We start from the raw sequence: 22,345 nt of genomic DNA, 5'->3' as shown, positions 1-22,345 counted from the left end.
AAATGGGTTTCTCTTGTCTGACACCTGCCTTCCTGTATTTACCTTCTCTCTCTCTCTCTCTCTCTGTGTAAACACTCCACTGTAGTGCAGCAGGGGGCTTGGTAACTACAGTAGAGTATGTAATGACTGTCATTTTCTGCCGGATCCCCACTAGCAAACACACTCCTGCTGTGTTGGAGAAAGAATAGAGCCCACAGACAGATGCACACACACACACACACACATACACACACGAGTAGATGAGTGTAATGTACACACAAATGCACACACAAACAGTCAGCAAGTGACACTGAATATTTTTTTAATGGTTGAGTTATCTGCTTTGGACAGTCTGAAATGTCAGGTAATATAGGCTAAAATATATACATAAAAAAAAACACATTTCAAATGAAATAAAAAAGACTTGCCTTGGGGACACATCTGTTTATTGGATTGAAGTGAAATTAAACATCCTTATGAGAAATGCATCATTCTTGTTCACTTTATTTGTCAGTAAGCCCTCCTGTCTTCCTAGACACTTTGCGAACCTAAAATGTAAGACATGTAGAATAAGAAATAATGTCAGCTCTATTTGTTCAATTTCTACCTGGAACATTCAGGACTATTCCACATCACAGAGGAGCTCTGAAGAGGAGGTTTGACCATCCTTTGTGTAGACTTAGCAGTCCTGAAAGGACTTGGGTTTGTTTGTGTAGCAATAGCGCCACCTAGTGTTCAGATCTGTGACAAAACCAGGGTAGAAGAAGGAAGGGGGTGAAATGCATCAGTGACGTCCTCTCTAGCCTAGTATTCATGTCTCCTGCTTTTGTTTCATGCTAATATGATTCATGGCAGAGGTCTTTAACACAGGGAGGGAGGGAGGGAGGGAGGGAGGGAGGGAGAAGAGTCGAGGGAGAATGTGGGAAGAGAGACAGCTACAGGGGGGATGGTGAAGGTGAAAAGTGGAGGGGAAGTAGAGAATAAGTGAAGGAAAGAAGGGGGAGGAGAGAGAAAGAGTGTAGAGAATACACTTCAAGACACAGCAATTCAACTGTAAAGTTATGAGGATTGTTTATTAATACAGATATCACTGATAGTTACAATATCAACAACAGAACAGACTGTATTGGCATGCTACAGGAGCTGGTGCAGTTATTAAAAAGGTTGGCTTATGTACAATACAACGTTTAATATTTTCATTAATGCTGCAACTGTAGATTGCGATATTTATTGACTGGTCTTCTACAGGTTTGCGTTAGTTTAGTTAGATTTAATGATCTACTTAATAACAGTAAACTGTCTTTCTACTCTGCTGGAGGTGAGAACCCCCTGTGTTTGCTGGATTTCAATACAAATTGGAATTTCAGTAGTTTCACATTTCTAAATCCATCTGTTTTAGGAAAGTAATTTCAATAGACTGGGAGTTGTTAGTAGCACTTTATTTTAAGGTTCAGTTACCTTATTATTTGCCTTGTATATGGAGCGGTGCTCCAATTTAGTCCCCAACAATGTGTTCCATAGGTTATTGTCGTGTAATTACCATTTTACCATGCAGTTTCTAAGTAAGTACCAGTCATCCTTCCTGTAATAGGGTTGTGCTCAATTCGAATTGAAAGCAGTTAATTCAGGAGTTAAACTGAAATTCCAGTTCAATGATTGAAAAAGGGCATCTATTTTTAATGACTTCTCAATAAACTGAAACGGAGAAGCTATTTAAGTTTTTCAATTTTAAATTCAAATCAATGCCTGAATTGACTGCCTTCAATTCGAATTGTACCCAACCCTGTTCCGTAAAAGGATTTAATGCAAAACAGTTTTGTAAATCTGAGTGATTAGAGAAAACAGCATACACGTGAAAGCCCCAAAAACAGGTTTGAGATCCTCTGTATAGCAGAGAGACCATCATGACTTTGAGACATGAACATACATACACAACACCATATGAAACACCAGTCTGAGTGTTGCATCATATCATTGGCCTTACAAGAATATGAGCATTGACTGAATCTCAAAAAACACGCTATTCCCACCCAATTCCCACCCTATTCCCACCCAAATCTCATCCTATTCCCACCCAATTCCCACCCTATTCCCACCCAAATCTCATCCTATTCCCACCCAATTCCCACCCTATTCCCACCCAAATCTCATCCTATTCCCACCCAATTCCCACCCAAATCTCATCCTATTCCCACCGAATTCCCACCCTATTCCCACCCAAATCTCATCCTATTCCCACCCTATTCCCACCCTATTCCCATCCTATTCCCATCCTATTCCCACCCTATTCCCACCCTATTCCCATCCTATTCCCATCCTATTCCCACCCTATTCCCATCCTATTCTCACCCTATTCCCATCCTATTCTCATCCTATTCCCACCCTATTCCAGTAGACGACTCTCCCCACTTGTAACCACCTCAACTCTTTCTCACTCACACTCGTAAGTGTGCAGACAGAAAGGCAGACATACTATGAATATAACATGAAATAAACATAAGCCTATACATCTCAACGTGTGCCACAAAAACACATAACATCGATCAAATCAATAAAGAATATATTTATCCGACAAAATTCGAGGCTCACATATATAAAAAGAACCTACGGTCACATATTAAATCGGAACAGCTCCGTGTTCCGAACCAAACTTGACACACACACTTCATTAATTGTTATAATAATAAATTATTAATTATCAAGACATCTACACATCCAGAGACCAAATTGATTACACAGTTAGTTCATTGTAAGCTAACATCATAGATATGGACACAAAAGTCTGAGATATCATCCATGAAGCAGCGAAAAAGCAGGGATGCAAATGAAAGGCTAAAAGTTAGCTCTAAAACGCTCTCTCAATGTTATATCAACATATCTTCTCTATATGTGTGTAGCTTGGGTATTTACAGCGGTGATCAGAAACATTATGAAAATACAGTGTATGCTGGCTACTGTATATCTTTAAATGTGGGTTAATAATTTCATACAAATCTGTGCATTGCTTTTTAAATGCTAGGCCCTGTATGGAGCATGCCAGACCACAAGGGGGTGCTGTGAGAGGACAGGGAGACAGGGGGGTCAAAGAGTGCTAAGGAGCAGGATGATGTTGGCGCTAAGCACTGATGCAGGGTCAGATGTCCATTCATCACCCTAATAGTTAAGTTTAGCATCAAGGCTTCAGCTGACCTGTTCCTAGATCTGTCCCTAAGGACAACTTCTACCCAAAGTGTTAGAGATGGCTAAACTTGTAATATGGAGCAGGATTAAGTTGCCCATAGATGCTTAACCAAGGTCAGTGTTGCATTGGGGAGGGTAAGCTGATTTTACATAAGTGCTTACTAGAAAATTCCACCTACAGCCTGAGTTCCTCAGTAGAGTTGAAGGTACTGTGAGAAAGCCTTCATGGCACAAAGGCAAGTTAAGGAATGGTACTTATTTACGAGAGAGAGAGAGAGAGAGAGAGAGAGAGAGAGATTTAGTGATACAGTGTGCTAGTGTTGTAGGGATCTTCTGTCCCAGTCTACCAAGGTGCTGTTCGCCCTCTCCTCTTCATCGCCCTACAAACAAACAACCACCACACAGGCTCTTAGACAACTATAGATATGTCTGTATATATAATGTGTGTGTGTGGTCCTCTGTAGCTCAGTTGGTAGAGCATGGCCCAGGATAGTGTGTTTGATTCCCGGGACCAACTGTGCATATGCACGCATGACTATAAGTTGCTTTGGATAGAAGCATCTGCTGAATTTGATATTCATGTGTGTGCATGCTTGTGTGTGTGTGTGTGACAGAGTAGCCACTTACCTGCTCTCCCTGCTACACCATCTCATACTGATTAGCAGTAATGATCCTGGACAGACAGCAGGCCAGCAACATGCCAATCAACTGAGAGAGAGAGAGAGAGAGAGAGAGAGAGAGAGAGAGAGAGAGAGAGAGAGAGAGAGAGAGGAAATGGGGGTGATAGATGTGTAGAGACGTGAGATAATTTAACTTTAGATTATAGTGAACTTAGACACAGCACTCCTATCATCAGACAACACATTCTCCATCTCACCTGTGAGAAGGCAATTCCAAATGTTACTCCCGCGATGATGGCCATGTTGGTCTCAAGGAAGGAGGTTACCAGTTCATAACAGCCCTGAAACACAAAAAAACACAGGGGATGGGTTAGTATGTAACATATACGGGATAGTGTGTAACACAGTGGACGGGTAACACACACACAGACCTGCTGGTAGACCTTGGTGTGGTTTATGGTGGTGTTGCGGAGGTCCTGAGGGCTGCAGTCAGAGGAGTTGGAGCAGCAGCTCAGGGGAAAGCCGTTAGCAGGGTAGAACACACTGCCCAACCAGCTGGTGTAGTTGTACACCCCACAGCAACGCAGCTGGAGAGAGACACACATAGACGTGATTACATTTTTGTATTGTTGTGACAATAGTAGTTTTGTTGATGTTGTCGTTGTTGATGTTGTTGTTGGGACTCACGCTGCTTTGGACGTTGTCCACAGCCAGGCTCTTCTCATCCTCAGCATCATAATTCAACACGGCGTCTGTATACGTTCTCAGGAAGGTACCTTTTATCTGTGGACACACACAGCATATGTTTTACTATCCTTGTGGAGCCTTAAAATGTATTCCCATTAAAAGTCCTATTTTCCCTAACCGTAAACCTAATTGTAACCCTAACCCAATAGCCTTTGTCCTCGTGTGGACCTTGGAAATGTCCCCACAAGGGAACATTTTCCTGGTTTTACTATCCTTGTGGGGACTGTTGGGGTACCCACAAGGATAGTAATAAAAGCCCCCACACACATACAGTCTTGTAGAACTAACCTTATGGGGACACAAAATTCTATCCCATTCAAAATCCTATTTTCCCTAACCCCTAAACCTAACTCTTACCCTAACCTTAACCCCAAAACCTAACCTTAACCCTAAACCTAACCCTAACACTAATTCTAACCTTAACCCCGTAGAAATAGAATTTGACCTTGTGGGGACTAACAAAATGTCCCCAGTTGGTCAAATATTTGTTTGTTAATTTTCTTGTGGGGACTTCTGGTCCCAACAAGTATAGTTAAATACGTCCACATACACACACAGGTGATGTATCTCTACTGGCAGGTACTCAGCTGAGAAAGGTCCAGATGAACTGTGGGTAATGCAGTTCAAATAAAGAAACTGACCTCATGACGAAAAACAAAGCCAGAGATCCCAGCCACCAACTCAGCTAGGAACACCAGGGACAAGAACATTACATACTGCAGAGAGAGAGAGAAAGAAAGAGAGAGAAGGGGGACAAAGAAGTGGAAATAAAAGAGAAATAAGCTACATATACAGAGAGGTTGTGTGTGATGGTGACAGGCTAGTGATGGTGACAGGCTAGTGATGGTGACAGGCTAGTGATGGTGACGGGACAGGCTAGTGATGGGACAGGCTAGTGATGGGGACGGGACAGGCTAGTGATGGGGACGGGGCAGGCTAGTGATGGGGACGGGACAGGCTGGTGATGGGACAGGCTAGTGATGGGACAGGCTAGTGATGGGGACGGGACAGGCTAGTGATGGGGACGGGACAGGCTAGTGATGGGGACGGGACAGGCTAGTGATGGGGACGGGACAGGCTAGTGATGGGGACGGGGCAGGCTAGTGATGGGGACGGGGCAGACTAGTGATGGTGACAGGCTAGTGATGGTGACAGGCTAGTGATGGTGACGGGACAGGCTAGTGATGGGGACGGGACAGGCTAGTGATGGGGACGGGACAGGCTAGTGATGGGGACGGGACAGGCTAGTGATGGGGACGGGACAGGCTAGTGATGGGGACGGGACAGGCTAGTGATGGGGACAGGCTAGTGAGAATTATGTGTTATGTCGATAATTAGCACTGTGTTTCTCTAACTACACTCTATTAATCAGCATGAAAACAATTCTTCACAACCCCAGCTGAAGATTCACAGCTCCAGTGTGTGTGTGTGTTTGCCTGCACACTCCTCTTCCTCTCCCCTCACCAGTTTGAGCATCCATGGGCTCCCCCTGCAGGTGGCGAAGCATCCGAACAGGCCAAAGACGATGATGACAGTCCCAGTGCCGATGAGGACATACGGAGCGTTGGTGGTGTTCTCAGCTATCAGAGAGATATACGGGCCGATCATAAACTTCCCCCATACTCCCACTGCCAAGAGGATCGCTCCTGTGATCTGGAGGAGGGAGAGAGAGAGAGAGAGAGAGAGAACAAATAGGGGACATAGATGAGTAAAGGGAGATGATGGTTAGGGGAGAAGAGATAGGAGAGAATATGAGAGAAAGAGAGCGAGAGATGTTGATATCCAGAGGTACACTATTCAGCCAGCAGAATGCAGTGTTGCTTAGGTCTACCGATGGTGCTGAGTGAACATTAGAGAACACCACCATGTTGCTCAACAATGCAGAGCCCTCTTGCCTCTCTGTAGTGTGGGAGAATAAAGTTGCCACTAGACTCAGATATAAGATCAGCTCAGTATAATTGATAGCAGGTTTAAATGTAGATATGTGATCACTAGATCAACCTTTCAGATTGTCCTTTCTGACCAAGGAGTAAACAGTGGTTGTTTCTAAGTGTGAGAACAGAAAGGGGAGTGCAGAGAGAGAGAGAGAGAGAGAGAGAGAGAGAGAGAGAGAGAGAGAGAGAGAGAAGGGATGGGGAAGAGTTCGAAGGCAAATGGATATGTTGATATTTTCCTGTGGAACACGACACACACACACACACACACACACACACACACACACACACACACACACACACACACACACACACACACACACACACACACACACACACACACACACACACACACACACACACACACACAGAGGGAGTGAATCAAAAGGACCCATTGATCCAGAGCGGGCCGCTTCCTTCTGTTACGCTGCTCTTAGCATTTGTAATGAAGGCCTGTCATAAAGGAGTGTGTTGTGTGAGCCAGCTAAAAGCCCCTGTTCACCAGCTGGGGGGGGGGCTGCTTTTTTGTGATGGGTACAGTGGGGGTGCCGATCTGTCAAAGACACTCTACTAGCAAAGCCTGGTGCCAAACCGTCTTCACCCCCCCAGTGCCCCTCAAAGAGGTCCATCTGCCTGGTGCTGCCATACTGCAGGACAGCACACACACACCAGCATGTAAATCAGACCCACATGTACACACACGCACAGCACACAAATACACAAACACAATGTGACATAGTTTATTGGAAGGTGTATGGGCCCAAATGTGATCTAAATGAATTACCATTACCTGAATGAGGTGCAGTGCGGGGCCCGGTTTCCCGATAGCGATTGAACTCAAGGTTCCGAGTGTTTTAACGATGCATCTTTCTTACAACTGCCGAAGATGTAACATACGTTTCCCAAAACACCACACAGAGAGAACGTTTGCTAAAAGGTGCTACATGGTCAATCCGAAGTCTTCATTGGCCGTGCAGCATTTACAGTGATACGGCCTCTGCAGAAGTCAGGGGATTCACACTTCACGGAGCAGCACAGAGCTGTTGTGAAGGAAGTTTTCAAGGAAGTGAGTTTGTGTTTATACAGGACCCCCCCTACCGTCAACCAATCATGTCAATGCAGAGACATAAGGAACCCTCTGCATTGTTACAACATTTGGGAGGCGCACAGCAATGCGTTAGTGCTGGGCTGGGCCAAACACGTTTCAAGTTTTATTAGTGGTATGCACAGGATACACATGGTATACACAGTCCAACAAAATGCTTACTTGCACCAGTGGAGGCTGCTGATGGAAGGATGGCTCATAATAATGGCTGGAATGGAGCAAATGGAATCGCATCAAGCACATGGAACTAATTCCACTCCAGCCATTACCACGAGCACGTCCTCCCCAATTAAGATGCCACCAACCTCCGGTGACTTGCAGGTTCCTTCTCGACAATGCAACAACAATAAGAAATAATAAAATATAAGAATACTACGAACATAAAGAAAATGTCTCAGTATTTTGGGATGGAAGAACACTGGGAGAGGAGTCAGAGACAGAGACTGCTTGGCTGACAGGGCCAGAGTTAAATGTCTGTTACCATGGAGACAGTCTGTCTCTGAGGTGCTGCAGTATCCAAGCAGAGCTCAGCCTGAACATACAGAAACCCTCCCTCTCCTCCTCCTCTCTTTCACACTACAACCTTGTATGAACAGCAGGTGACAAAGCCCCTCCACCCCATAAGTCTACATGCACTCACTGCTGTCCAAACCTGGACTGTTCTTTACTAATTAAAAGACTGAGGTCTTTAGAGACTGAGGTCACTGAACTAAATCAATAACATTTCCCTCTTATCTTGGAATATGTTTATTTCTTAAGCATTCATAAGTAATGACTCCAGTACAGCCCAGAGAGCTCAGTCTAGTAATGACTCCAGTACAGTCCAGAGAGCTCAGTCTAGTAATGACTCCAGTACAGTCCAGAGAGCTCAGTCTAGTAATGACTCCAGTGCAGTCCAGAGAGCTCAGTCTAGTAATGACTCCAGTACAGTCCAGAGAGCTCAGTCTAGTAATGACTCCAGTACAGTCCAGAGAGCTCAGTCTAGTAATGACTCCAGTGCAGTCCAGAGAGCTCAGTCTAGTAATGACTCCAGTACAGTCCAGAGAGCTCAGTCTAGTAATGACTCCAGTGCAGTCCAGAGAGCTCAGTCTAGTAATGACTCCAGAGAGCTCAGTCTAGTAATGACTCCAGTACAGTCCAGAGAGCTCAGTCTAGTAATGACTCCAGTACAGTCCAGAGAGCTCAGTCTAGTAATGACTCCAGTGCAGTCCAGAGAGCTCAGTCTAGTAATGACTCCAGTGCAGTCCAGAGAGCTCAGTCTAGTAATGACTCCAGTGCAGTCCAGAGAGCTCAGTCTAGTAATGACTCCAGTGCAGTCCAGAGAGCTCAGTCTAGTAATGACTCCAGTGCAGTCCAGAGAGCTCAGTCTAGTAATGACTCCAGTGCAGTCCAGAGAGCTCAGTCTAGTAATGACTCCAGTACAGTCCAGAGAGCTCAGTCTAGTAATGACTCCAGTGCAGTCCAGAGAGCTCAGTCTAGTAATGACTCCAGTGCAGTCCAGAGAGCTCAGTCTAGTAATGACTCCAGTGCAGTCCAGAGAGCTCAGTCTAGTAATGACTCCAGTACAGTCCAGAGAGCTCAGTCTAGTAATGACTCCAGTGCAGTCCAGAGAGCTCAGTCTAGTAATGACTCCAGAGAGCTCAGTCTAGTAATGACTCCAGTACAGTCCAGAGAGCTCAGTCTAGTAATGACTCCAGTACAGTCCAGAGAGCTCAGTCTAGTAATGACTCCAGTACAGTCCAGAGAGCTCAGTCTAGTAATGACTCCAGTACAGTCCAGAGAGCTCAGTCTAGTAATGACTCCAGTACAGTCCAGAGAGCTCAGTCTAGTAATGACTCCAGTGCAGTCCAGAGAGCTCAGTCTAGTAATGACTCCAGTGCAGTCCAGAGAGCTCAGTCTGGTAATGACTCCAGTGCAGTCCAGAGAGCTCAGTCTAGTAATGACTCCAGTGCAGTCCAGAGAGCTCAGTCTAGTAATGACTCCAGTGCAGTCCAGAGAGCTCAGTCTAGTAATGACTCCAGTGCAGTCCAGAGAGCTCAGTCTAGTAATGACTCCAGTGCAGTCCAGAGAGCTCAGTCTAGTAATGACTCCAGTGCAGTCCAGAGAGCTCAGTCTAGTAATGACTCCAGTGCAGTCCAGAGAGCTCAGTCTAGTAATGACTCCAGTGCAGTCCAGAGAGCTCAGTCTAGTAATGACTCCAGTGCAGTCCAGAGAGCTCAGTCTAGTAATGACTCCAGTGCAGTCCAGAGAGCTCAGTCTAGTAATGACTCCAGTGCAGTCCAGAGAGCTCAGTCTAGTAATGACTCCAGTGCAGTCCAGAGAGCTCAGTCTGGTAATGACTCCAGTGCAGTCCAGAGAGCTCAGTCTGGTAATGACTCCAGTGCAGTCCAGAGAGCTCAGTCTAGTAATGACTCCAGTGCAGTCCAGAGAGCTCAGTCTAGTAATGACTCCAGTGCAGTCCAGAGAGCTCAGTCTAGTAATGACTCCAGTGCAGTCCAGAGAGCTCAGTCTAGTAATGACTCCAGTACAGTCCAGAGAGCTCAGTCTAGTAATGACTCCAGTACAGTCCAGAGAGCTCAGTCTAGTAATGACTCCAGTACAGTCCAGAGCGCTCAGTCTAGTAATGACTCCAGTACAGTCCAGAGAGCTCAGTCTAGTAATGACTCCAGTACAGTCCAGAGAGCTCAGTCTAGTAATGACTCCAGTACAGTCCAGAGAGCTTAGTCTAGTAATGACTCCAGTACAGTCCAGAGGGTTCTGTATGGTAATGAGTGGAAACTAACACGAACACTGCATTAATGATTCAATCTCAGATCTCCCTCTGTACTGTAGCTGGTACTGTAGCTGGTATTACATACTGTACAGTATTTTGCCAATCCATCACTGTTAGAGGCCTTGCTGTTCTCTGAGTGTAGGGAACTGAACAGATAATCAACGAGGCTCCATCTCCTGGCCTGTGTGTGGGCTGGTACTAATGTCCATGCAGAAGAGCCTGGACCGTCTGCCATCATTATAAGAACACTGCCTAGATAATGCTTTATTCCTCAAACCAATTATTGCTGATATTCACCTAATATCTTATTTACCAACAAAAACTTGGTTGTTTCTATAAAACAGAAGAAAAAAAATTGTTAGCAGATTATCATACATTACCATATTACCAAGGGATTTTGAAGTCAACTTTTTTCTGGAAAATCTTTTAGAAATATCTGATGAATTATAATATCTTCATCATGAGTTATACCGTTAGCATGCACGCAGGCACACACACACACACACACACCACAGTTATGCCTACACAAAGAGATTTCCTTACCCACACACACAGTCACGTGTTCATGGCAGCGTTTCTGTGGTGACAACAGGATGTTGTATGTGTGCTCTTCTCCAAGGGCACTGAGAGGTGAGTTCTGCAGTGTGGTGTTTGCAGACATACCTTTAAATTGTGTTTTTTATTGCAATGTCAATCTATCTATCTATCTACAGTGCCTTCAGAAAGTATTCATACCCCTTAATTTATTCCACATTCAAAATTAATTAAATATACTTTTTTTTTTCACCCATCTACACACAATACCCCAGTGTTTCCCAACTCCAGTCCTCCAGTACGCCCAACAGCACACATTTTTGTGTGAAAATGAAAATGAAATACAGAAATATCTTGTTTACATAAGTATTCACACCCGAGTCAATACATGCAGTGGTGGAAAAAATACCCAATTGTCATACTTGAGTAAAGGTAAAGATACAGTAATAGAAAATGACTCAAGTAAAAGTAAAAAAAGTCACTCAGTAAAATTCTACTTGAGTAAACGTCTAAAAGTATTTGGTTTTAAATATACTTAAGTATAAAAAATAATAGTAATTGCTAAAATATACTTAAGTATCAAAAGTAAAAGTATAAATCATTTCAAATTCCTTGTATTAAGCAAACCATACAGCATCATTTTATTTTTATTTTGTTATTTACGGATAGCCAGGGGCACGCTCCAACACATAGACATAATTTAGAAACGAAGCATGTGTTTAGTGTGTCCGCCAGATCAGAGGCAGTAGGGATGACCAACGATGTTCTCTTGATAAGACAATTTTCCTGTCCTGCTAAGCATTCAGAATGTAACGAGTACTTTTGGGTGTCAGCGAAAATGTATGGAGTAATAAGTACAGCATTTTCTTTAGGAATGTAGTGAATTAAAATTAAAACTGGTAAAAAATATAAATAGTAAAGTACAGATAACCCAAACGACTTAAGTAGTACTTTCAAGTATTTTTACTTAAGTACTTTACACCACTGAATACATATTATAATCACGTTCGGCAGCAATTACAGCTGTGAGGCTTTCTGGGTAATTAAGAGTTTTCCACACCTGCATTGTACAATATTTGCCAATTATATTTTTCAAAATTCTTCAAGCTCTGTCAAATTGGTTGTTGATCATTGCTTGACAACCATTTTCAAGTCTTTTGCCATAGATTTAAGCATATTGTCACGTTCTGACCAGTAAAGGGGTTATTTGTTATTGTAATTTGGTCAGAGTGTGGCAGGTTGTGTTTGTTTTATGTGGTTCGTGGTTTGTTGGGTTATGTTATTATGTAAGAGGGGTGTTTGTTTAGAGTGTTCCGGGGTTTTTGGTCATTGTTCTATGTTTTGTATTTCTATGTTGTGTATTTCTTTGTTGGCCTGGTATGGCTCTCAATCAGGAACAGCTGTACTTCGTTGTTGCTGATTGGGAGTCATACTTAGGTAGCCCTTTTTTTTCACCTGGGATTTGGGGGTTGTTGTATGAGCACCTGATTGGACTGTTAGTGGCGTTCGTTTTGTATACGTGATTTGTTTGTTTTTACTTGTTCACATTAAAAAGAATGAGTATACACGTTCCCGCTGCGTTTTGGTCTGATCCTTACGACACCCGTTACACATTGAAGTCAAAACTGTAACTCGGCCACTCAGGAACATTCAATGTCTTCTTGGTAAACAACTACAGTGTAGATTTGGACTTGTGTTTTTGGTTATTGTCCTGCTGAAAGGTGAATTTACAGTTAAAGTCGGAAGTTTACACCTTAGCCAAATACATTTAAACTCAGTTTTTCACAATTCCTGATATTTAATCCAAGAAAAAAAATTCCATGTTTTAGGTCAGTTAGGATCACCATTTTATTTTTAAGAATGTGAAATGTCAGAATAATAGTAGAGAGAATGATTTATTTCAGCGATTATTTCTTTCATCACATTCCCAGTGGGTCAGAAGTTTACATACACTCAATTAGTATTTGGTAGCATTGCCTTTAAATTGTTTAACTTGGGTCAAACGTTTTGGGTAGCCTTCCACAAGCTTCCCACAATAAGTTGTTTGAATTTTGGCCCATTCCTCCTGACAGAGCTGGTGTAACTGAGTCAGGTTTGTTAGCCTCCTTGCTGGCACACACTTTTTCAGTTCTGCCCACAAATGTTCTATGGGATTAAGGTCAGGGCTTTGTGATGGCCACTCCAATACATTGACTTTGTTGTCCTTAAGCCATTTTGACAACTTTGGAAGTATGCTTGGGTTCATTGTCCATTTGGAAGACCCATTTGCGACCAAGCTTTAACTTCCTGACTGATGTCTTGAGATGTTTCTTCAATATATCCACATAATTTTCCTTCCTCATAATGCCATTCTATTTTGTGAAGTGCACCAGTCCCTCCTGCAGCAAAGCACTTCCACAACATGATGCTGCCACCCCTGTGCTTCACGGTTGGGATGGTGTTCTTCGGCTTGCAAGCCTCCCCCTTTTTCCTCCAAACATAACGATGGTCATTATGGCCAAATAGTTATATTTTTGTTTCATCAGACCAGAAGGACATTTCTCTTTGTCCCCATGTGCAGTTGCAACCTGTAGTCTGGTTTTTTTATGGTGGTTTTGGAGCAGTGGCTTCTTCCTTGCTGAGCAGCCTTTCAGGTTATGTCGATATAGGACTCGTTTTACTGTGGATATAGATACTTTTGTGCCTGTTTCCTCCAGCATCTTCACAAGGTCCTTTGCTGTTGTTCTGGGATTGATTTTCACTTTCCGCACCAAAGTACATTCATCTCTAGGAGACAGAACGCGTCTCCTTCCTGAGCGGTATGACGGCTGCGTGGTTCCATGGTGTTTATACTTGCGTACTATTGTTTGTACACATGAACGTGGTACCTTCAGGTGTTTGGAAATTGCTCCCAAGGATGAATCAGACTTGTGGAGGTCTACAATTTTTTTTCTGAGGTCTTGGCTGATTTCTTTTGATTTTCCCATGATGTCAAGCAAAGAGGCACTGAGTTTGAAGGTAGGCCTTGAAATGCATCCACAGGTACACCTCCAATTGACTCAAATGATTTCAATTAGCCTATCAGAAGCTTCTAAAGCCATGGCATCATTTTCTGGAATTGTCCATGCTGTTTAAAGGCACAGTCAACTTAGTAAACTTCTGACCCACTGAAATTGTGCTACAGTGAATTATAAGTGAAATAATCTCTCTGTAAACAATTGTTGGAAAAATTACTTGTGTCATGCACAAAGTAGATGTCCTAACCGACTTGCCAAAACTATAGTTTGTTAACAAGAAATGTGTGGAGTGGTTGAAAAATGTGTTTTAATGACTCCAACCTTAAGTGTATGTAAACTTCCGACTTCAACTGTATCTCCCAGCATCTTGTGGAAAGCAGGCCGAACCAGGTTTTCTAGGATTTTGCCTGTGCTTAGTTCCGTTTCTTTTTTATGCTGAGAAACTCCCCAGCATAACGATTACAAGCATTACCATAACATGATGCAGCCACTACTATGCTTGAAAACCTGGAGAATCGTACTCAGTAATCTGTTGTGTTGGATTTTCCACAAACATAACCCTTTGTATTCAGGAAAAAAAGTGAATTGCTTTGCCACATTTTTAGCAGTATTACTTTAGTGCCTTGTTGCAAACAGGTACATGTTTTAGAATATTTTTATTCTGCACATGCTTCCTTCTTTTCACTCTATCAATGAGGTTAGTTTTGTGGAGTAACTAAAATGTTGTTTATCCAACCTCAGTTTTGTCCTATCACAGCCATTAAGCTCTAACTGTTTTAAAGACACACCTGGACTGAGCGGTTTCCTTCCTCTCCGGCAACTGAGTTAGGAAGGACGCCTGTATCTTTGTAGTGACTGGGTGTATTGATACACCATCCAAAGTGTAATTAATAACTTGACCATCCTCAAATGGATATTCAATGCCTGCTTTTTAATTTTTACCCATCTACCAATAGGTGCCCTTCTTTGCAAGGCATTGGAAAATCTCCCTGGTCTTTGTGGTTGCGTCTGTGCTTGAAATTCACTGCTCGACTGAGGGACTTTACAGATAATTATATGTGTGGTGTACAGAGATGAGGTAGTCATAAAAAAAATCACGTTAAACACTATTGCACACAGAGTGCAACTTGTTAAGCAAATTTTGACTCCTGAACTTATTTAGGCTTGCCATAACAAAGGGGTTGAATACTTATTGACTCAAGATATTTTCAGCTTTTCATTTTTTATTAATTTGTAAAAATGTCTAAACATAATTCCACTTTGACATTATGGGGAATTATGTGTAGGCCAGAGACAAAAAAATCCCAAGTTAAACCATTTAAAATTCAGACCGTAACACAACAAAATGTGGAAAAAGTCAGTGTGTGAATAGTTTCTGAAAGCACAGTCTAGCCTTGTCTTTATATTATAAACATCCTTCCATCCATTGTATCGATATTCAGGCCAGAAGCTAGATTAGATTGTGGGTTTGTCTGCTTTCAATATAACTGATGTCATCTGTTTAAAATCAAAACCCAGGCTCAGGTAGGAGGAAGTGATGATGTTGCTATTGTGACGCATCGACCGATGTAGAAGGTTGCCCTTAGTCCCAGATCTATTATCAGATTACACTAACAATCGGAACCATTACCTAGGACAATGAAGAAAACATTGGATTCTGTATCAGTGGCAACAAGGCAATATCTAACTGATAAAATCCAATGCAATCTGAGAGATTACACAGAAACCAGCAACCATGACAACACTGACAAAACCAGTCCCCAATACAATAGGACACACAACGGATGACCCCTTTCCCACCAGTCCCTAAAAGAGAAATCATGAGTTCTATTTTTAACAGGAACATTAAAACATGTCAGTGTTTCACATACCCTACCGGCATAGGCACCACTTCAAACGACACCGTGTGAACTGGAGTCTGAACCACTCGCCGGAAGACATCAGCTGTCATGACAAGCTGACGACAGTGAAACTCAGGAACTAAACTATCTGAAGAATTTCAAACCACCACCAACAACCACCACCCGCTGACAGCCCATCCCTAGTTCCCCCGACCCCCCGGAAATGAGACGAGCTGTTGCCCTGCCCCGGGGGTGAGACCACTGATCCAGTTGGCTACTCCTTCCTGCTGGGGAGATGTGATCATATGCAGACTAGGGTGTGGAAGCGTTAAGGCTGCTCTGACTGACCGGACTAAATATAAATGTTAGTATCTATGACAGGCACTAAATGCTTGCTGAGAGAGACATGTACAGCCTCTGATTTTCTTGTCTCACATGTAAATGCTGATCCGAGGCCAGATTTGAGTTATACTGTATGGCCTTGGGGGTTCAGGTTAAGACTGGGGACAGGGTCAACTGATCCCAGACCTGAAGGTCTAGGAGGAGCACTGGGAGAAAAGGGTCCATATCAGGGGATATCTTTACATGAAACGTTTTTTTGATATTCTAGAGAATACAAACCATTTCCAATGCATATTTAGAGTTTTGTGGATATGCACCATATCTTTTAGACATATATGATATTGGGATTACTCCAAATATCACACATGGACATTTCCTATGGCCACATATGGACTCATTCAATATCCTGCGATATGTGACATCCTATTTTCGCTCTTCATGTTGACAAATACTGACTGTATACATCGCATATCTGTTTTCAAGATATGAAGCTATATTGATTCCAGATATGCTTCTCTTGGCTGAGGTCCATATCCGGATCTTGATATGCTTTTTATCTGCTGAAAATAAGAACAATTTCTGATTCATTTCTGAGTTTTCAGCACATGCTCAATAATTTGACAAATATAAAATCCATATTTTTCTTTCATGCATTCCCTCTGGATATCATACATGGTATTGCCTTGACTCATTAGATATCCTGGGATAGGCCTATCTGGACATCTTATTTGTTCGATATGATGACAAATACTGACAGAAGGCCTACATAGTATATTTTCTCAGCACATAATGCATATGCTCTTGACTGAGGTCCATATCAGGATCTTGATATGCTTTTTGATATGCTAAATAATGACAATCTCTGACGCTTATTTGAGTTTTGAGGACATGCTCAATAATTTGACAAATATTAAATCCATATCATTCTTTCAGACACTAGCTATAATTGTTGTATTCCAATCTGCATAGAGGCGCCCGCAAACCGCAAACTAAAAACACTAACTGGTAGCCTAGCAACAAGAATCAGGTATTTTCTGCTATGGAGTTCGAGCTGTCATTTTTTGCATTTGGGCACCACAAATGAGTGTGTAAATAGTATGTGGTCGCATGGACAACTGGAGAAAAAAAGTGAGAAGCTCTTCAGAAAATATGTCAAAGAAGTTAACGCTAAAGTGAGTAGCTAATTTGAGATTTTATTTATCTTAGTAACTACAATAAAAAATTTTAGCTAATTTGGCCAGCAGCCATTAGGGCTAGCTAGCTAGGCTTGATAGGGGGGTAAAAGCTAACTGGCAGCCTAGCTAGCTAACAAATAACGAAATTGCCTTCCCTTCAGGGAAAAATATTTGTACCCCATATCAAACCTCAAGGTGACAGCTAACGTTTTAAACAACATTTAGGCATATTTTGTATTAGTGATTAATATAAGCTATCAAGCAAACACATTTAATTAGCTAGCTAACTAGCAAATTGGTTAGCTAGCTAACGTTAGCTTGTTTCAGTTCGTTTTGTTATGAATGAAGCATGTATAGTAGCTATCTTGTGGTATGGTTATGTGAAATGACAATAGTTTCTTTCAATATTGACACAATTTAGATTTTATGCATTGACAGTTTTGAGTGGATCACAGCCCAACACCACAGTGCCGGTTTGCACTGCGCGGGACCGCTGTTGACGATTCCAATCAGCATCCATGTCCATAACAAACAGGGCAGGGTATTGAGGGTGTACACGTTTTATTTTCTGTAAAATAAATACAATTCATTTTTTTAGCAAAGGTTGGTCTACGTTTGCTTCTTTACAGAAAACTGTTTGTGATTGGAGCTCTGGATTTGATTGCTGCAATTTTTAAACATAAATAGCAGAGATGTGCTTTGGAAATAGCAACTTGGATTAAATATGACGATGTCTGCCTTTCCGTGCCCTGTAGCCTACTACTGAATATTGTGTAAATGCATGCTCAGATATGTCACCTTCATGTGAAGAAGCACAATGATTTTCGGCGCCTGAACAGGTAAAATAATTTGGGCGCTGGACATTGATCATGAGTCGGATTTAGTTCATTTTTGATCAGACAATTACATATAATATACGAATATCTATTGAGAAAGTTAGGTAATGTGGATTCGTTCATGCCTACGTATAAAGGCTAAGATATGTCAGCATGTTGACACCCTTTCCGGAGTTAAAATATTCTAGAAATATATAAACGGGTGCATGCGCATCGGGTGCATGTCTTGAATTTATCTCATGGCACTCCCGATATCTCCCTGGACTCATGGTTGAAGGGAGATGTCTGAGGTCAGGATTGGATGCATGTAGAAACTCCCATTACGGAGAATACCCTAGCTTCGTATATGAAATTAAGGAGACGCGTATCTGGAGCATGTCTACTTATATCGAATGAAATATCAGATGAAACATAGATAAAGATATCCCCTGATATTAACCCCTTTCGCCCAGTGGAGCATTCCTCCATCCTTGTCTAACAAAGATCTCCCATGATAAGATATGTAAATACACCAGATGAGTTCGTTTACCTTAGGATAGTCTATAGAGGGATTGCTTATGTTTTGCTTAGTTCCCCATCTGACTTGATGCCCATGCATCTGTAGGCTACGGTTTGTCATATAGCCTAATAATATACAGAGGAGTTGGCTAAAGAAACACATGCTATGGTATAACAATGATAGATAAGTCTCAGGAGACATAACAAAAGTACAGAGCTTGTATAAGAGTGAGTCAGTCAAGACAAACAACTTAGCAGGATGCAGACAAATCATTTGAAATGCGCTGTTTACGAAACATCAGGTGCACATCCATGTCGGGACTTTATAGTGCGACCTATGGTCGAACGCTAAATCAATGACAAAACAATTGACTGCAACCTATGCATGCAGTAGACTTGACATTGACGAGTGCACTTGCATGCTGCTTCGCACCAAACGATGGACCGACAGAAACCGTTACATGAGTGGCTGCTGATTTTCCTGTGTCAACAGCCTCGACTGATAACCTCTACCCGTCTCTGACTACAGAGCTGCTGCGCTCTATATAGCCTACGCATGAGCATGACATGTATTGCGGTCAATGACAACTTCGAAATACGGAGCAACATATCGAGACTTCCTCACGCTGGAGTAGGTGACAATGTACGAAATAAGCCAAACGTTACAGCAGAGGATGTCGCATTTCTCCAAGCGTGTGGGGTTGTTGTAAACATGACCCTGATAAGTCATTATCACAAAGGCACAGATGAATACAAAGGCAGAGATTGTCTACAAGAAGACATAAAAAAATATATAAGTACACCCTCGAATTAACTGAATTCCTCGAATTAACTGAATTTATCAAACATATGGAAAAATAACGGTTCTTACGGGTAGCCTACAGCTCTGCATCTACAACGACGGAAGCGTTCTCCCCAAGGCTTACATTGGGGCATGGATAAAACAAGGGTAACGTTAACTTACCCAAAACACGAAGGAGTAAACGATGAGAAGGGTTTTGAGAAAGGTTATCACTGGTTTGGTCTCCATTCTGCCCAATGCCCATACAACAGTAAACTGAAAGGACTGTTTCTACAAGCGTTGCGGTACCGCGACTCTCCGCTGGAGGACTTTCGGCTGCTGCACCGCAGACATTCACAGCGCAGCCGCCAATATATTTTTGCTCCATAAGTAGAATTTGATTGCCCCCCCTAACCACTGATACAGGCTCAGAAATTCTTTCTCCTGAATATTAGGTAAGATTTGTTTTCATAATCTGTTCCTAGACCTGATCTGTGGTTAGGAACAAATACCCGAGAAAATAAGACAGCTCGATTACCCCCTCTGGCGGACCTTTCAAGCAGGTGGGTTTCCAAGGGCAGTAGTATAGAGTTTGAATCAAATGTTTTGTATAACTAACCCAAGTTAGACCACAGCCTGTTGTTTCCAATGAGAGCAAATTAATCATAGTGGGCAGAACAAAAAGGAGGTGGGCCGAACCAAGCACGAGATAGCAAGATCCTATTGGCACGTTCTACTATATATTTGCATATTTCCGTTAAGTAACGCCTGCTCGGTGAAGTGCACAGGCGCAATAACTCAATTTGCCCTTGCACTCCTTCTAAACAATGTTTCTTTTTTTGTTTTACTTTGGCAAAGGGTCAAGTCTACAAAACTTCGTACATTCTATTCGGGAAAAGCTGTATTGAGATCAAATGTTTCATCATAGAGAAAATGTCGGCCAAAATCCATCTCGTGAGATATTCTCAAATTCACACTGTGATATTATCATCATCTTGATGATTCAGGAATGTATCGTGTGTTGGAATAATATGTTGGATAGATGCCGAAAGATTGTTCTGTTTGGTGCCATTGTACTGGAATACATGCAAATTAAACAGGATAAGAGTACAACAAGAACTGCCTTACCGAAGTACAGTACAGGGTCCCTAACGTAAACTGGATCTCTTCCCTCCGAAGTAAATTGTCCGGTGGCGATTTTATGAGTTGTTCAGCAGTCTAATGGCTTGGGGGTAGAAGCTGTTGAGGAGCCTTTTGGTCCTAGACTTGGCGCTCCGGTACCACTTGCCGTGCGGTTGCAGAGAAAACAGTCTAACTTGGGTGACTGGAGTCTCTGACAATTTTATGGGCTTTCCTCTGACACCGCCTATTAAATAGGTCCTGGGTGGCAGGAAGCTTGGCCCCAGTGATGTACTGGGACATTCGCACTACCCTCTGTACCGCCTAACAAGGAACCCAAACCGGCTGCGCACATACGCCATCGTGCATACATTTATTTTGTCCCCTACACCAAACGCGATCACGACATGCAGGTTAAAAAATATCAAAACAAACTCTGAACCAATGACATTAATTTGGGGACAGGTCGAAAAGCATTAAACATGTATGGCAATTTAGCTAGTTAGCTTGCACTTGCTAGCTAATTTGTCCTATTTAGCTAGCTTGCTGTTGCTAGCTAATTTGTCCTGGGATATAAACATTAAGTTGTTATTTTACCTGAGATGCACAAGGTCCTCTACTCCGACAATTAATCCACACATAAAATGGCCAACCGAATCATTTCTAGTCATCTCTCCTCCTTCCAGGCTTTTTCATCATGGATCACCACATAAATTAAATCTAAACTTTCATGGTATTACCACAAAAACCGGCAAAACAGTTGTCTTTCAATCACCCATGTGGGTATAACCAATGAAGAGATGGGAGAGGCAGGACTTTCAGCGCTATCTGAGTCAGAAATAGAAAGGAGTTCTATTTTAGCCCTTGGCATCGCAGACGCTCGTTGGCGCGCGCGAGCATTGTGGGTGCAATAATTGAATAACATGGATTTCTACATTTATTTTGCGACACTCGCGCATGCGACGTGTCCGGTCTGGTCAGCATGTTACGGTCAGATGCCGAGCAGTTGCATACCAGGCGGTGATGCAATGCTACCAAATACAAATTGAGTGTATGTAAACTTCTGACCCACTGGGAATGTGATGAAATAAATAAAAGCTGAAATAATTCATTCACTCTACTATTATTCTGACATTTCACATTCTTAAAATAAAGTGGTGATCCTAACTGACCTAAGACAGGGAATTTTTACTAGGATTAAATGTCAGGAATTGTGAAAAACTGAATTTAAATGTATTTGGCTAAGGTGTATGTAAACCTCCGACTTCAACTGTATATTTCATTGTTTCCAATTTTTGTTACATGTCATCTTTTGGTTCAACCATAATGCATAATAAGCATCAACAACAGGGGAACATATTGGGTGTATGCAGATAAGCTGTAGAAAGAATATATTAATTTATAAGACTTGTTCATAAAAAAATATAACTGTTCATAAGGGCCTGAGATCAAAGTCAATATTCAGACCACTAGGAGTCAATGTTTTTAAATAGGAAATCCAGTAGGTCTTCCTCTGTAGTAATAGTAGGATCTCCATGTTACCTCCTCTCCTTGGTAGAGCAAAATGCTCAATGACTGTGTATTATACAAATATTGACAATGAACATTCATAACTTCAGAGACTCTGTAAATGTGCATTATACAGGAGGTTTTGCGGGAGGTCGATTTAAGGGTTGGGGGGATGCAAATAAGTTTAAAAGGGAGTCGGACAATAGGCTGTAGACTACACTAGTTCATTTAGCAGACAAGATGTTATAGTATTAAGAAAACAATTGAACAAAGCTGAATAAAATATAAATATTTTCTCCAAACAATTTGAGGGAGTGCGCACATGCAGCTATTCTGTGTTGAGCGGTTAACAAAGAAATAGGTAACGTTACTCCTA

The 22,345-nt window shown here is 42.2% G+C and overlaps 1 protein-coding gene across 4 annotated transcripts; it reads right to left on the bottom strand.

Annotated features, from left to right (window-relative positions):
* Window positions 1–408: 408 nt before the first annotated feature.
* LOC106586693 (tetraspanin-7) lies at window positions 409–20,696 on the bottom strand. Of its 4 annotated transcripts, none has more exons than XM_045707504.1 (8): window positions 19,525–19,695; window positions 5,991–6,179; window positions 5,168–5,242; window positions 4,467–4,562; window positions 4,211–4,366; window positions 4,037–4,120; window positions 3,787–3,867; window positions 409–527 (listed from the first exon to the last, which is right to left on the bottom strand). In XM_045707504.1, the coding sequence occupies exons 1-7, from the start codon at window positions 19,588–19,590 to the stop codon at window positions 3,799–3,801; spliced, it is 735 nt and encodes a 244-aa protein (XP_045563460.1). In that variant the 5' UTR covers window positions 19,591–19,695; the 3' UTR covers window positions 409–527; window positions 3,787–3,798. The 4 variants fall into 4 exon arrangements, with proteins under 4 accessions (XP_045563460.1, XP_014029714.1, XP_014029713.1 ...); XM_014174239.2 differs by lacking the exons at window positions 409–527; window positions 19,525–19,695 and adding exons at window positions 2,838–3,539; window positions 20,470–20,696; XM_014174238.2 differs by lacking the exon at window positions 409–527 and adding an exon at window positions 2,838–3,539.
* Between the last annotated feature and the right edge of the window lie 1,649 nt (window positions 20,697–22,345).

The sequence above is a fragment of the Salmo salar genome, chromosome ssa25, assembly GCF_905237065.1.
Source record: "Salmo salar chromosome ssa25, Ssal_v3.1, whole genome shotgun sequence".
Classification (NCBI taxonomy): domain Eukaryota; kingdom Metazoa; phylum Chordata; class Actinopteri; order Salmoniformes; family Salmonidae; genus Salmo; species Salmo salar.
This window is presented reverse-complemented; position numbering and strand designations above follow the sequence as displayed.